The 16849-nt window shown below is 40.2% G+C and overlaps 2 protein-coding genes across 3 annotated transcripts; one reads left to right on the top strand and one right to left on the bottom strand.

The window, feature by feature from the left end:
- Positions 1 to 338: 338 nt before the first annotated feature.
- On the top strand, positions 339 to 6569 carry tbpl1 (TBP-like 1). Of its 2 annotated transcripts, none has more exons than XM_023420143.2 (8): positions 339 to 439; positions 1144 to 1272; positions 1538 to 1777; positions 1943 to 2025; positions 2446 to 2509; positions 4122 to 4225; positions 4829 to 4923; positions 5151 to 6569. In XM_023420143.2, exons 3-8 carry the CDS (start codon positions 1643 to 1645, stop codon positions 5231 to 5233), a joined length of 564 nt encoding a protein of 187 aa, XP_023275911.1. In that variant the 5' UTR covers positions 339 to 439; positions 1144 to 1272; positions 1538 to 1642; the 3' UTR covers positions 5234 to 6569. The 2 variants fall into 2 exon arrangements, with proteins under 2 accessions (XP_023275911.1, XP_023275912.1); XM_023420144.2 differs by lacking the exon at positions 339 to 439 and adding an exon at positions 454 to 1038.
- An 8-nt stretch (positions 6570 to 6577) lies between these two features.
- On the bottom strand, positions 6578 to 15881 carry slc2a12 (solute carrier family 2 member 12). The gene is made up of 6 exons (XM_023420142.2): positions 15731 to 15881; positions 14471 to 14585; positions 9189 to 10484; positions 8587 to 8709; positions 7964 to 8096; positions 6578 to 7860 (listed from the first exon to the last, which is right to left on the bottom strand). Exons 2-6 carry the CDS (start codon positions 14562 to 14564, stop codon positions 7767 to 7769), a joined length of 1740 nt encoding a protein of 579 aa, XP_023275910.1. The 5' UTR covers positions 14565 to 14585; positions 15731 to 15881; the 3' UTR covers positions 6578 to 7766.
- Positions 15882 to 16849: the final 968 nt, after the last annotated feature.

Below are 16849 nucleotides of genomic sequence, written 5' to 3'. Positions count from 1 at the left end.
GTGTTTTCTTTTCTGACTGTACAACTTTTCATTGTTTGAATTTAGTTTTTACATGGATTTATGTCTTTTTAACTTTTTTTTTTTTTTTATCACAACTTGCACCTGGGATACTTCAGCTGCTAAATTCCATCTGTAGCTTATGTTTGTGCAGCTGTTCTGCGCTTGTTTTGCAATTTAAATGATCTTAATCGGCAGGTATATGCACATCTTGTAGTATTAAAGCTTTGGCTTAGATGTGTTGATCTTTAGAGTTGTTTTCAAAGTTGTAACCGGAAGTTATCATTATTCTGAAGTTTGCTGGCCAGTTGATTTTATTTTGAAAGATAAAAGCGGATGTGGTTTGCTTGCTAGTCCGCGGAGGAAGGGGTTTGTCCACACATTTTACCGTTAACTGGCTGTTTTGTGACTTGGGGGTTACAGCAGTGAACTTGCTGAAGAGGTAGCCCAGGAATTAAAGCAAACATTTCAGATACACACATTTAACATGCAGTTCCACCTGGTAACAGTGGAACTACCTCGTCCTCAGTGTAACGTTTGACTGCAAACCTGCTAAGCTAGCGTAGCTAACAACTTTTCATTCATACTGCCTGTGCACTTTTCTTTGTTGCTAGCTAGCGGATAGCTTAATTCACAACATTAGCTGGGTGGTAGTGAGTTGTCGTTATTCTTTGTTTTTAGCCGTTCGTTGTTGTAGAATTTTTTCCACAACAACTAGAACTGAGTCCATGCAGTTATGATTCAGTTTGCGATACATACGACAGCCGGCTTGTTGTGCTGGCAAGATTAGCTAGCATCATTTTTACAATAATGTCTATCAGTTGCGTTTCTCTGCAGTAACATACAGCACATAGATGAGCAATGCATCACCTGTAATGCAAATAAACCTACATCACAGATAAACCTGCGACGGCGTATATCATACGCTTTGACGTAATTCAGTCAAAAATGCCTTACATGTAGAGTTTCACCTTTGGAGTATTATTTGTCGATTTGGTAGAGAATAGCTAACGTATCAGGCTAACGCAGTGTCAGTAGTGGGTAAGCTAACGTTATTATACGGTTAAAATAGCTAAGAAATTCTTTGAAAAAGAAATACAGTTTATTCTCTGAAGTGTTTAAAATGATTTCTCTAATGTCTTGCAGATGCCTGTGTGATTCGTGTTTTGAGCCCCACTCCAAACATTTCAAGTAGAGGGAACCCACATAGCTGGAGAACTAAATGAACTGGTGTTTCAAGCCCCCATCCTAGCATTTTAACGTTTTTATGCATGTGTAAGTATAGCAGCACTCAGGCTTGAACTAGCACATATCCACACACAGGGAGTGTCTGTGTGCTGGTTGATTGCACTGAATGTGCAAGTACCAATCTGACTCATGAAAAGACAAAGCAGAGGCTTTTTGCAAAATATATTATTAAAAAGGGACAGAGCGTTACATAGTTTTTCTGCAAAGCTGTGAAAAATACTGTCTGAAAAATAAAAAGTAGTTTGTCTAAAGTTTAGAATTGCTAAATCCTAAAATGTTTTTTGCTCTTTAGTGAATCTTGTCTCCCTGCCCGTCCATAAATGGTGATGGTGGTGCTGATGATGACGGCGTGAGGAGAAAGCCCCTGTGGTCCCCCTGTTCCACCGCACACTTCCTCATGGATTCCAGCAATGATGAGGCACTTGATATCATTATCACCAATGTGGTGGCCACATTCAGGACAAGGTGCCATCTCAACTTGCGCACTATTGCCTTAGAGGGAACCAATGTCATCTATAAGCCGGAAGTTGGGGTAAGGAAGCTAAAGTCTGGGGAAGCGAGAGAGATTTATTTCCTGTAGAAACTCGAGAAAGCCCACATATTTCAATGTTTATAACCTGGCTTTATTATCAAACGTTTATGCTCATCTTAAGAATGTAAATTGGGACATGTTGAAATTAAACCTCTTTGTTTTCAGAAAGTCCTAATGAAGCTTCGTAAACCCAAGATAACAGCCTCAATCTGGTCCTCAGGGAAAATAATCTGCACTGGAGCAACAAGGTAGACACAATTCACGAGACACATTAAATGGGGGTTCTGGTTGCCAAAGGCCATTAATTTTCTCCCACTAGAGAAGTGTTGGCTGCTCTTGGCCGCTTCTCTATTGTTGGTGCAGTAATGTTGACTTTAGCTGACTGAGTGAGATCCCCCATTAACTGGCTATAAGCCAGTGACATAACCATTTGCCTCATATTTTATAGATACAATGCTGACATCAAAAATAGTAATTACATTTGCTACAAGTCATACAGCTAATATGTGGTATACTAGCACAGTGATGACTGGTTATTGGGGCCCTGAACCTACAGTCACTCTAAAGGTTGCCACTTACTGTTTGTGTGTTATATTTCTTGCATGCTAAACCATATACAGTATCTATACCGCTGCTGTCTCTCACTCCTGCTCTCTTCTTTTGTTCAGTGAGGATGAAGCGAAGCTGGGTGCTCGCAGGTTAGCACGCTGTCTGCAGAAACTAGGCTTCAAGGTGAGAATGATCTCTTAGCTGTTGCTTAACAGTACTAAAATGTTTTTTTTGTTGTTTTTTTTAAACATGCAGAAACATCATGATTACTTCCTTATGCAGATATAGGGTCTATTATAATATATGTTCAGGTATTGCATTTCTGGTTCGTCTAGTTGATGCTAAAGTCTTGTATGGAAGTAAAAATCAAACTGGAACTGTCCTTTACAGCTCATGTTCTCAAGTGTTTCAGAAACGTTTTCAGGGGGAAATCCTACTTCTGTCATTTCTTTGAATTCTGTATCACAATTCACTAAATGTAAACCTAAAAAAACACATTATGTTATTAATTGAATGAATCTGTAAACATTTATTTAATTCAAAGGGACTGGGATCAAGCATGTGGTTTGTCATTAACTTTCAGGTGAATGATTTACATGTGTCTTATCGTCATACTTTTGTTAGTACACCTAAAAGTTAGCATAGCATCTTCCACACTGTAGTCATTGCAGAGATTGTGGACATAAACTCTTCTTGAAACAGTTTTATAAGAGCTTCAGTTTGTACCTGGGAAGCACAGACCTATCACCAGTTCATTAATGAATGAAAACCCCTCTGTGCTTCATTAGACCAAGCACATTTGCTTTAGTCAGGTCGTGTCTCATGCCTCACTGTAAAGAAAACAGCAGCATGCAACTTGGTCAAACTGCTGGTTGAAACTGAAGTAAAGTAGCTCTACAATGTAAAATGGCTGCTATCTGAGGTTTGAAGTTGCTTAAGTTAAAGCTTTATCCAGTGAATCACCGCTGTATCTGCAGTATCTGGGCTGAGTTCAAAGGAGGCTAACCATGCCATTGACTACTGTGGTTTCAGTTCTCTCTCTTGCACTCTGAATACTGCTGGTTGAGTTTCTGTTCAGGCTCCAGAGAAGGGATGTCCTTTTTTAATGTTTATTTTGATGTTGTTGAGGCAGCAGGGAGTGCATGTGTGCATGTGTGTGGTCTGCAATAGAGTGAACATCAAAGGCATAAGTCGAATCAAACAAACAATCATTTCTTAGAGAAACCTGAATAACTACAATATAAGTAATTACAGTTCACTTCAAATAAAATTCCAATGGGTGTAGCGATACCCCCTACCTGAGTGTGAAACAGTCAACAACAATTAAGCAGAAATCTAACTAACAATAAAATTAAACCATGTCCATTCAGGTAACAAAGGACAGATACGAGACTGTGCTCTCAGATTAACATGTGCTACATGATACACTATGATGATGACAAAGAAGGTGTTAATCAACTGCCACTCAGAGTTCACACAGAAAGCCCTAAGGCTACATATCCTACAAGTAGCACCATAAGCAAACATAAAAGAGTGTCTAACAAGTACATAAGCTTGATACTCAGTTTGTTCACAAATGCACAGTGGAAAATACGCAGCAAATGATTCTTGTGCCCTTAATTTTCATTTTAGCTGTTCTCGACAGCACTGGTTGCAATGTATGTCTTTACCACAAGGCGACACTGGGAAACGTGAAAAAAAGTTTTCCTATAATTTTGGGGGCTAAAAGTATTGTATGTATCATGTGTATTAACACATTCATGTAAGTGTCTGCATGTGTGTGTTGTCTGTTCAGGTGAGGTTTTCAGCCTTCAAAGTCGTGAATGTGCTGGCAGTGTGCTCCATGCCTTTTGCAGTCCACCTCATAGACTTTACTAAGAACAACCGACCCATTGCCAGGTAATACAGTCCTGTTCATCACAACCACTATCATGATATTAATTAAAATCAACACTATCACCCCCATTGTTATTGTCCCGACCTATGATGTTAAGAAATCGTTTTTTGCACTGATTTTAGCTGTTTCCTGTAGCTTACTTTGGTTCATTAGTTTTGAGTTATAAATTGTGCTTCTATAAGGATAAATCATTATAAGATCAATGTCATAATTACCCATCATTGTCATTAATTATGATTCAATTTTGAGCCACACCGCATTACATATATTATGAAGCCAAAAGCCCTGTTTAAATTCTCTCCTTTATTCTACTAGTGATTCAGTATTTGCTAGTATAGAATGACCTCTAGTGGTGAGAGCACTCGTCAGTGCACTAGTGTAGAGCAAACGGAGGATGTGGGTATTGTAAGCCTCTGGTTCACTTAATTATATGACAACATGTGGAGTACTAGCATATGGCATCATGTAAACAGTCTCAAAACTATATGTACTTGATTTCAGATGTGTGGGGAAGTCTCTGTTGTACTTAACCGTATTTGTGTGTGTGTGTGTGTTTGTGGGTGTGTGTATGTGTGTGTGTCTGTCTGTGTGTGCACGTGTGTTAGTTATGAACCAGAGCTCCATCCTGCTGCCACATACAGGATCAAAAATCTCAAGGCCACTATACAAGTGTTCTCCACTGGCAGCATCACAGTTACAGGTACACACACACACATGGGGACACAGCTTAAAGGATTGAGGTCACATTGTTGTAATAAACTTTTATAGTCTTTTACAACTAGAAAAAGTCGTTTGTAAATAACCCAATCCCTCAAGGAATTTTGTTCAAGAATGAAATAGTTTATGGGCTCTTTGTATGGCGTTGTACTCAAAACTTGGTCTCATTAAATCACCCCACCCCACTCTCTCCTATCTACTGATGTGTAGGACCAAATGTGCAGAATGTGGCGAATGCTGTGGAGCAGGTCTACCCACTACTGTTCGAGTGTAAGAAACCCCTCTGCAAATGAAAGGAAAAATATAGTAAACAAGACAGAAGAAATGAACGAAAGAGAAGGCAAGATTGAGGAAGCACCTTATCTGCAGATTCATTTGCTTGATTTTATCACTGCATGGCAACAGCCAGATATGTGTAATATAATCAAAGGACCAGATTTCACCTGGAATTTTGGATTTTAAAAAAAATTTTCAGCAACCCCACTTGGAGTCTTAAGATCTCCCTCTCACAAAAATGTCAGTGTCGTTGTGGATTCTGTGGCTCTTGTGATTTTAACAGCGTAAACATGCAGATGTCTTCCAAACATGGTGTTCTTCAGCAAAAACTGCTCCTCCAAACCTGACTTGTACTGCGGGGGTGAATTGCTCTCGCTCTTCATTTGCCCTGCGTGTTTTTGCTCGGACTCAGAAAGACCAGTTTTCAACAATTTAACCATTAAATGCTTAACAGTGGTGACCAGTTTGAAGAGTCCATATGTTAACAGTGAGAAGCCTCACCTTTAACCCCATATACAACAAATCGTGCCATTTGCCACTTTCTCTGGAAGAACATCCGTCCACGGCTCGTTTGTAGAGGTGTTAATACAAGTACAAGGCATCCACTGTATTAGCCACATTTTTGCTTAAAGAGAAAAACAGCAGCTAAAACTATAGACTATAGTCTGTCCTTATGCAGATACACATATCCGCTCACAATATGCATTCATCTCTGATTTGACTTGTTCTCTTACATTTTGTTTGTGTGTCAGTTCACTACGAATTTGTTCTTGTTTCACAACTGTGGCATTGGATCAGAATGCACACTCACTCTGTCTCTTAATTTTTTGTCATTTCCTATTAGTTTTAACACAAGGTAACGTTACAAATATTTAACTGTTTTTTTTTAAGGTTTGGACAATGTACAGAACAAGGTTGATGTCATAAATGTTTGGCAATACGTCCAGTGAGTGGGCTTTTAAAGCAACATAAGACCACTAGCAGTGTTCAAAGAAGACATGTTCAGATGATGTCTTATGTTCATGCCAATTGTCTGGAAAACGAAACCCTCCATAGATTACCCTTCTCTTAAATTACAGTGAGGGGAAGTGTGCTTAAATGGAAACCGCAATCCTGGTTGTAACATGACTGCTGACACTTGTGCTGGGTATTACTTCCATAGAGGTAACACATGTATGTATGTATGTATATAATGAATGCATCTGATAGGAAAGATGTTGACAAAATCTTTGACATGTTGTCTGAATTATGTGGGATGGAATACTCTTTGAACCAGTGTCAACTGAAGATTTGTGACACTTGTTCAGAATTTTGTATTTTGTATAAAATAATAAAGGTTAATGATACAACAGGCCAGAAACTTGTAATTTCTCATCATCCTTTTCATTTGTCCTCATTACAGGTTTTATGTACCAGTTTCAACACAATACCCAATATAATGATTTTCTAAGATTTCCAATGTGACAGAAATTGCCAACACATTGCTACATTTCACATCATGAGAAGATAATGGTAAGTATCAAAGTACAGATTAAAGAATGTGCATTTGTAATTGCGAAATGGTCCACACATAATTTTCTTGCAGTAAAATATTCCACTCCTTAATCAACTAGTATAATTTGGCATCACTGGCAAAAGTAAAAAGAAAAAAGAAAAACATTTTTTCGTACACTACAACAGTGCTAAGCGAAAAAATGATTTACCCCATATTACTGCAAGACCTGATGGGTTAAGTTTTATTTCCTCAATTTCCTTTTTTTGAGGATTCAGCAACCAAACGCTGGAGCTGGATATATTCATTCATTATCATTGTCTTGATCGCTTGTTCCCATAAAATGTAAATGGGGAGACAGAAGTCCTCCTGAGGCAACTGTACTGCCTTCATACATGTGTCTGTCATTATGTAGGTTAGAGTACATCCTGGAACAAACAACTGACATGACCGGTTTGAGCTCTGTAGGTGCTATTACATTAGACAGGGAGCAGTGTATACATACTGTCTCGTTATAGGAATTCATTTGCAAACGGTGTTAATATATACTTTCATTTGAAGTGATTAGTGTTACATTTTCTAGTACAGCAAACTGGTTTTATTATTCACCATAATGTCAGGTCAGAATGGAAAAACATTCCTATGACTAAAAGACTGTAGTAGTGCAGTTTCACCACTAATCCAAAGAGCTTCATCTGTTCTGGCTTGTAGGGAATCAAATTCAATCCTCAAGCAAAAGTGGAAAAGGTCCCTTTCTGCACTGGGGCTGTATTCTTAGAATAAAGGTAAAAAGGCGTGTATATGGCATGTAAATATTTTTTATTGTCTCGCATTCAATCCCAGTTGTTTGCCTTCTATTATTGTTTTTTTTTTTTTAAACAAGCAAGCATGAACCCTGAGCTATCCTTCTTCTGAGCAAATACATTTCCATTATGTGACGTGGGTGAGTTGTACGAGTTGTACCTCAAAGTCTGAACAACACTACTACAATGTCTTTCTTGATGATTGTTCTTGACTGCCCTTCCGGTGAGGTGTACAGTTGTGGCACGGTAAAGGACTCAGCTGTTCGCTGGCATCTCTGTGGACGTGATGCTGCTGATCAGACTCTCCTGAGGCTGAACCTGCCCAAAGAGACTCACCTTGAAATGCTTTCTGGTAAAGCAGAGAGAGAGGAGACGGAAGATAAAGAGAATGATTTAAACTAGTTTAAAAGAGCAATTGATGACATTTAAGTCATGTGTCAGCTGACACTCACTTCTTGGCTAGTTCTTTCGAAATCTCCTCCAGCGTGCGACCTTTGGTCTCAGGAACACAGAGGATGACAAACACCAGTAGAACAAAGCTCATGGCAGCGTAGATGAACATCACATTGGGAACTCCAATCTTTTCTAGAAAAACAACAGCAAAGAAATAGATAGAAATGTCTGCACCTCAGTCTGCAAACATATGTGTTTAGCTTGCTAGAACCTTTTTATTGTGACAGATGTACAAGATAGACAAGAATGAACTAAAAAAATCATGACTGGCAAAGTTATGCCTTGGCTAAAATCATATGTAGATCAAATATTCAATATTTGAATCGTGACTAATTGTCTTAGTTGTTTATCCTACAGTATTATAACTGATATAGTCTGATTGACTAGTGGCAGGAACATGTGAGACACACCTTTGTTTTTTCAGGGTATAAACCAATGAAACATGTTCCCTGGCTATAAACAATACAGAGTTTGCTGGTTGTTGTCGCAAACGTTACATACATCCAACTCTCTTTGTCCTGGACAAGAGATGAAAAAAACCTGTGTCGTTAAAATGATTGAACAGAAACACTTGTGTTATCTACTATTGAACACACACACACACAGACACACACACACACACCGGTACATGTGAGGAAGGTCATGGAGATGAGCAGGTTCGTGGCCCAGTTTACAGCCGACACCACAGACACAGCCCTGCCTCTGACTCCCATTGGAAAGATCTCGCTGAGAACAACATACACCACTGGAAAGGAAAGAAAACAATGACACGTATATAAGGAAATAAGAAGTGATGGTTAAAAAGGTATCGACAGCAATATCATGATCTATAATAGCTTTGCACAATTTTCATATTTTTTTGTAAGGATATATAGTGAAGGTCTGAAGCTTTGAAGTCAGGGTTCACACTGTTTTATCTGGGGAACTGAAGTAGTTCAATCTATACTTAAGGTAAGCCTAGCTATTGTGTGATACCCACTGTTGCACTCTGTACTTCAAGTAACTTCTAAGTACTTGTAAGTTCCTGTAAGTGCATAATGGTTATAGCTGCTCTTCTATATTGAGTATACAGCAGAAATGACCTGCTCTACTTTTGGTTAACAATCGGTAATTTAGGTTTGTCAAAATACTAAGGCATGAGAGACATGCAAAGATAAATTCTTGTACGTGTGCATGGGTGTGCAAAAGGAGTGGGTGAATAAACCTGAAACAGTGGGTGCTTACTTGGACCGAGGCTAATGGAGAATGCTGCCACATACACCAGCAAACTGATCAATGACGCCCACTTCAGTGTGGAAGACACTTCTACACCAGTCCTTCCTCCCCCTGACTCCCTAATCCCAGCATCCTCCCTGTTAGTCCTCTGTGCATCCTCAGTGATCCAATGGCTGGGGAGGTGAGTAGAAAAAATGTCACTGTCGTCCAAGTCTGTAGAGGTTCTGTTTAAATCCCACTGCGTTTGTGTGTGGTTTAGTATAGTTCGACTTTTACACAGGCTGGTGAGGTGAGTGTGGCTTTGCAGTGTCAGTGTTCCGAGTACAGCTAGGGACATTCCCATTGCGACAGCACCCACACACAAAAAGCTCTTAGGTCCGACACGGTCAACCAGCAACACAGCAGGGATCGTGCCGACTACTTTGACCACTCCGAACCCTGTGGAGGCCAAGGTTGCTGCAGCATCGCTGTTGAAGCCTACACTGCGGAGAAGTGGTGAAGCATAGGAGAGGATGTTAGGCTGACCAGTAGCCTGCTGGAGGAAAACTAAAGCTACACCTGTTAGCAGCCGTGATCGCAGGTTGGCCTTGGCACTGAACAACTCCCAGAAGCTGTGCTCTGATTCCTCTTTAAGTCCAGTCTGGATGTCCCTGAGCTCCACCTCTACATGCTCCTTAAACCCACCTCTCAGTCTGGCCAGCACTGTCCTGGCCTGCTCCACCTTACCCTGAGTGACCAGGAAACGTGGACTGGGTGGGAGGAACACAAGTGCACCTATTTGGAGCAGCGCTGGGGGGACCACTAGTCCAAATGTATACACCCAGCCATGGGGCAGAGTAGCAAAGGCGTAACTGCAGCTGAATCCCAGCATAACACCTACAACCAACATCAGCTCATACAGTGTCACCAGCAGACCCCTCCTCTCCCTCGGTGAGATCTCCGCAATGTACAGACACGCTGCTGTCCCAGACAGCGCCGTTCCCATGCCGACTATCACTCGGCCCAGTGTCAGCGCGACAAGCGAAGTCACAGCAATGAGCATGACGGTCCCTGCAACCACCAGGGCGGCGCTCAGGAGCAAAGAGCAGCGGCGGCCGTAGCGATCCAGTATGGGACCTCCGGCGAGGCAGATGAGGAGTGCGCCGAGCAGGTGGGAGCTGACCAGCAGTTCCTGTTCCCGGCAGGAGAGAGAGAGAATGCCGCGCAGCTGCAGCAGGACCCCAGAGGTCAGGCCCATTTCATAGCCCAGCATCAGGCCACTCAAAGAGGCTGCTACAGCTGCTACCACCACCAGCCAGCTGCAGCCTGGAGAGAGGGACACAAACACAGAGTCAGAGAATACACTTAAAGATATCAGCTACCCAACCAAAGGCCTTATCCCAATGTCTAACCTCAAGGACTTATTAGCCACATTTTCCCAAGAACAACACCCTTTGTTTTGTTTATCTTTATAGAATGATGAGTTTGTTTTTGCCAAGCAGATTTTTTAATAGTTTGCAACCTGCATTGTTTACATTGGCTAGTCTCAATATGCAAAAAAGTGTGAAAGTGAAACTGAGAGATAGAAGCATTGTCCCTTTGGTAAACATTGGCCAGCCATTCCGGTAGGCCTAAACGGTCTCATTTACAAAAACATGGACAATGGCAGGAAAATGGAAATGGAATGGAAAAGGAAAAACAGAAGAATGAACATAGCAGCAAACTAACTGGCAGCAAATAAGATGATTCCATCTGATCTTAGAATTTAACAAAACTGAACAATAATAAGAGCAGAATATGTAAAATATATATTTGGCAAGGATGCAAGGTTAGCCAGCGTCACGCTCAGTGTCTCTTTCAGATTCAGAAGGTTTTATTATGTTGTACTGCTGACCTTCTGCTATGACCTCCCCGGAGTGAGGTCAACTAGATGACTATTTGTTCCCTCTGGTGATTAAACAAGTACTGTGTGCTTGTTTACAGCTAGTCATGCTGTAAAGCAGCAGATGATCTTGTATGCAGCTGTTAATAATAATAATCAGGTTAAGATGACATGCAGCAGGAGGAGTGGGGCAGCATGTATACATGTCAAATGTAAATTGTGTTACTGGGTCTATCCGTTGTCAACAGACTAATAAAGCCCCAGTGAAGGGAATTAATTACATTACAATAAGGATTACAAGAATAACACTGGATGAGATAGAAAATGGACTGCATTCTTTGTTTGGGCGTGGGGCACCGAGTTGGCTTTGCGTTAAAAGCACCTATGTCAGCAATAAGTTAGGGAAAATCTATTCCACAATGGCAGAAAAGGTGCATGAAAAAAAGGCAGAGGGGAATGGAGGATTTGGTTACTGCCACTAACAGCATGATGTACGTGGGGGGACAAGATAAAAGGCCATAGCATCAATAAATAATTGCAATATTTAAAAAAAAATGTTTTCCAAGAACTTCTGGCTGGATCACAGCTTTTCTCCCTGCAGGTTTCCCCCAACCACGAAGTTGCCTTAACAGTGCTGAATGTGTGGAATTAGAGGTCAGAGGTTCACAGGAGGAATGCTGAAGCAATCTTGTAAGCCATTGTATGTGTGTGTGTGTGTGTGTAAGATGTGCATTGCCTATGTGCACTGTCTTGCATGTATCGCTGTGAGTTAACAGAAATTCCTTATCATTAAAGCAAGATAGATAGGTAAAGAACAAACGAAATGCGATGAGCTCAGCATACAGACACAGATATGATCATTTTCAAACGTATGAATCCACAGCTACTTTAATATTCAGAACTTTTTATTTGCTATTGACACAAGCAGTCATAAACGTCACCATTAATCATCCTTGTAAATGCTGATAACTTCCACATGTATATTTCCTTCAACCACTCTGAGTTGTTGTTATTTAAACCTGCTAGGGCAGTTTTTAATAGGATGTATCAAATGCTAATGTGTTTAACTGCCATAATCCTGATAATCATGTTAGTAAAACACTATTCTTTTTTTCGTATTTAATTATCATGGTGCCACAAGCAAGTGAAACAGAGCCACAGCTGCAAGCTGCAGTAATCTTTTTCTACAAATGGCATTATCTAATAATGATAATAAAATATTGAAAATGTTAATGTTAAAATGTTAACTATGCATTGGATGTTTTGCAGTGGGTCTCTATACTGTGTTTAATCCATAAGGTTTTTGTTTTTAAGCATGTGCTGGTGTACATTAAAATACAAAAAGACACACATTATTATTATCTACCGTAGCTGGAGATTCCACTATTGGGAAATGTTGTTTTTCAGCACCAATTAAGTCCAATCAAAGCAGACACATTTTGAATGAGGTTAAGTGTTTCATACCATGTTTGCATATTTGGTAATATCACACTTCAGCAGCTGTGACCCTATCCAAGTCCTATTCAAATAGGTGCTTTGTTTTGGCTGGACAAGGCAACAATGTGCAGAAAAGTCACAGACTTGTGGGTGCAACCAATTAGTTTAAACCCTGATCACAATTATCAGCAAGACAAAAAGTAACTTGATTAACACTGTAGTATTTTCAAAATGCAGGTTGGCAGATCAACAGGCTTTCGTCCAGAAATGTTTTGCCCCAGGAAATGCTCATGTGCAAGGAAATAGTGTAAATCTAACCATCCTGGTCATCTATTGAGCTCATACTGAAAACAAAGATAACTGATTAGATTAACTTTTTCTGGACAGGTGCTGGACAGGTTTTCTGTGATCAGTCCGTGTCACATTTTTGGTATTGTGCCACCAAAGTCAGAGTGACCTGCACGCGAGCATAAAAGCACTCATAAACAACTTTTGGCTTCATCATTAATCAGAGTTTGAGAAACACCTGATGTGAAGAAGTTACACATGCAAAAAACATCACTGTGCTATGAAGCAGGATTTGAGGTCTTGAGATTATCAGGTTGTTTGAGGTTTAACTGTGGGTTTTCAGGGTTACGGCGATGGTTCACCTCTTACCGAGGTAAATCACCATGGTTATTTATGCTGAACTCCGGAGGAGTTTAACTTCAGAGGATCAGATAAAAACCTGTCAACAGTCCAACTACAGACCAGTCAGATTACTGGAAAAACTGAGTCATTATTTCTACAGGATCCTGACGGGAGCAAAAGAGTTGTGTGTAAAAATAAGTGACAAATAATAAAGCGCAACAGATATTTTTATTAATCAGTCGAACCATTTTGCTGTTCCAGACCTTGCATGTTTCCATTCTGGTTTTAAAACAGAGCTTCTAACAAAAGCAGGGAGACTTTATCATACACTTGGACAAAAATCCTTTAACCCCAACAGGATTCATGACAGTGTTGATTTTTGATCTATTACACTCTTCCATCACTGCAGCACAGAATAACTTTGTGACGATAACTGGAAATAAAAACTAAACCCTCTGATGTCTTTTATTAGAAAAATTATCCATATACTGTTAAATATTTCCCATAATTATAAATGAACATTTCGGTTAGATTGACCTCATCAGACTTAACTGCTTCTCTCTGCTTTGGCAGTTTGTTCATCATCAGACAAAAGAGCAGAAATACTGACTCAGTAAGAAATGTATTAATAATTCCTGTGCTTATTTACAGTATATCCTTAGTATACCATGGCTTTAATAACACAAAATTATTTCTAGAGTTTCTTTTCAATTATAGTTTTTTTATATTTGACCTTGTTGAATGGTACTTTTGGATGCGGCTACAACCGAATTTACCAAGTATCAGTGTTTCTTCTCATATTATATTAAGTACTCTATTCATGGTGCTGATGATGTTGCTTATGGTTAACAACATCATAGGCAGCTTTGTAGTACAGGTTAAAAAGGATGGCCAATGTTAGGTTCAGTGAAGCCAGATAACAAAAATATTTTCTGGGTATGTTGGACTTGCTTCATAGTACAGGCCTCAGGTTTACTGAGTTAACTGGATGAATTCTTTTTACATTAATCCAAGTTCCAGATTTGTGGGAGGTGTACTCGGAAAGTTATCTAAATAACTATGTTAAGCTGCTTCCTGGAACAGGCCAAAGGTTAGCATTTAACAAATACTGGTTTTCAGTATAATCAAGTTTTACATTAGACTCAAGTGTTTATGGGGGCTCGGTGGAGGAAGCCAGGGACTGTAATCTGTAGGGAGGTGCCCATTGTGCCCGCATAAAAAAAAATCAAGAAACATCCCTAGACATTTAAACTGTGTAAAATGCAATCTCTAACAAAAACACAGACACACCTATGGCTTAGGCATGTATTCACATAAAATAAAAAAACATTTTATTATACAGCATTAAAAAATGTTACTCTACCTGGGCCTCTGGGTGGGGCCAGTGTCTGGGTCTCAGAGGAAGGGTTGCCTGGGAGGCAAGAGGTCATCTTCTTGGTCTCACTGTTGGGGTCCATTGTCAACCACTAACAGTAGGCCTAGGAAAAACAGATACACACCAACACATTAAGCCCAATCATTTGCACATCGATATTAAAATGTTGTCAAGCCAGACCTGAACTGTGAGTTGATGAATACTGCATCATTCTTCTAGAAGGAAACTTTCCAGTTATTTTGAGGTGAAGAGGTTGGAAATCATTGTCTTATATTAAGACGCCAGTGCGATCAATTATACTTCAATTTGGAAAACGCCCCTTTTTTATGTACCCACTTATGAAGTTTCAGTTAATTCTTGCGCAGCATGCATGTCCATTAGCTATGGATAAAGGAATATCATGGGGGAACAGTTTGCTGTTCAGCTTCAAATTCAGAAAAATCAGACCTAATTATTATTCGGAGTAACCACCAAAGCACCCAGTTTAGTTTTTTCCCAAGGGACGGCATAAACCAATCCTGGCACAGGACAAAAAAAAAAGGTTAAAATAAATAATTGCCAGACCAGATCCCCCTTTTTCTGTCTTTCAGCAGTCCAACACCAGCTGACGCCTTTTGGTGGCCCTGGATACAAGCAAGCCTCCAAATGAAAGCCATGTCATAAATACCAGCTCTTTGAATTTCACAGTGGATACTTGCAGCTGGTTCTGTGATACAGAGATGTTGAGCGAATTTGGAAATACTCTCTAAAGCTGTTGTTTTTTTTATTTTTTATGTTTAGCAGTGATCCTTCTGGGTTTCTGGTGAGCTTTGGCTTTTATCCCCTCTTCTGTTTTCTTATTTTGTTGCATGTGTTTACACATTGAAATGTATTTGGAGACTGTACCCCAACTGTCATCCTCGGTGCACTTTCCTACACCTGCAATAGCATTTTATAGGTTGCAATATTTTAGGTCATGTGTGGGACTACAGAATGGGACCACCTCTTATTTTCACCAGTTTCTTTTTCCGTTCCCCGCAAACCCCCAAGATGTTGCAAGGTCATTTTGCGGAGGCCAGAAACCACAGACCCCCGCAACCCCCCAAAGATAACACAACTATCTATAGCAAAAGCCAACGCTAACAGGTTTAAAACACGAAGTTCAAGAACGGGCTTGTTCATTATTTACATGCATTTCGCTACCTCACAGCTTCTGTTGACAAGAATTTGAGGTGTAATAACAGCTGTATACAGTGACACTTTTCCTACCTGACGCCCCAGCCGAGTTTTTGCTGTTAGCTTAGAGTCGTGCTTGGCGTGTTGTGTCCATTCGCTTATTTTTCCTCCAAACTTTCTGACTGCATAGACTTTTCCTCCGCTCCCAACTCCTCTTTCGCTCGTGTCGGTGCACGCACTGGGCTTTTTTGGTAAAGCACTTGTTTAACCCCGCCTCTGTTCGCCCAGACAACCAATAGGAAACAAGAGTTCCACTTTAGAAATCCCAACGTGAAATATTATTGGTCTAGACGTGTCTATCAGGTATTGCCTATGGAATAATGTATTTTAATGGAAACAATGTATTCCTGTAAGCTAATACTTAAAACTTTTTTTTTTTTTTTTTTTGCTGCGATCATCACTATAAGTCAACCAGCAATAAAATACACCTGTATCAATAATGCTGGTTCACTCAGGCTGCATATGAAAACAAACGGAGTGGCCACCTGCTGTTTTGCTCAGTTCCCATGTCCTGTTTCTACGAATGCTGCAAGACTGAGCAGTCACACCTGCCCCTGCTGCTTTACATATGACAGAATGTACCCTAATGTGGCTGTAACTCTCTGTTTGTGCCTGGCCTACTTCTCCAGTGATGTATTTAGATGTTGGGCTATAGGATCTAGTAGATCACTCACTACTGTCATTTGATCCTAAGTTAAGTTTACCAAAGGCGCATGTGTGTGTGTGTGTGTGTGTGTGTGTGTGTGTGTGTGTGTGTGTGTGTGTGTTTGTGTGTGTGTGTGTGTTATGTAATGACTTGGTAACAGAGATAACTATGAGTGGCCTACTTGTTAGAGACTGGGCTTTACTATGTCAGCAAAGTCACTGATTTCTTATCTTGGTTTAGTCCCTTGGCTACCACATTGGGAAACATTGTCACAAATCTTTAAGTTGCAAAGACACAATCAGGCGGCACTATCAAACTTTGTAACTTTGTGCTTTCAAGACAACTTTTTCTTAATGTAGGCCAGTCATTTGTATGATGTTGGCCTGTTCAGACAAACTATCTGAAATAGCTCTGTTTTACTTAAAGAGGGATGAAAGTAAGTGTTACTCACCAATCTAGCTGCAAGAAAATACTGGCAGGACAGTCAATGACACACTCTCTGGCAG

This window comes from Seriola lalandi, unplaced genomic scaffold (assembly GCF_002814215.2).
Source record: "Seriola lalandi dorsalis isolate HSWRI2012SDOR001 ecotype SW California unplaced genomic scaffold, Sedor1 jcf7180002054619, whole genome shotgun sequence".
Taxonomy (NCBI): domain Eukaryota; kingdom Metazoa; phylum Chordata; class Actinopteri; order Carangiformes; family Carangidae; genus Seriola; species Seriola lalandi.
Note: the sequence above shows the minus strand (reverse complement) of the source record. Positions and strands in the feature narration are given on the sequence as shown.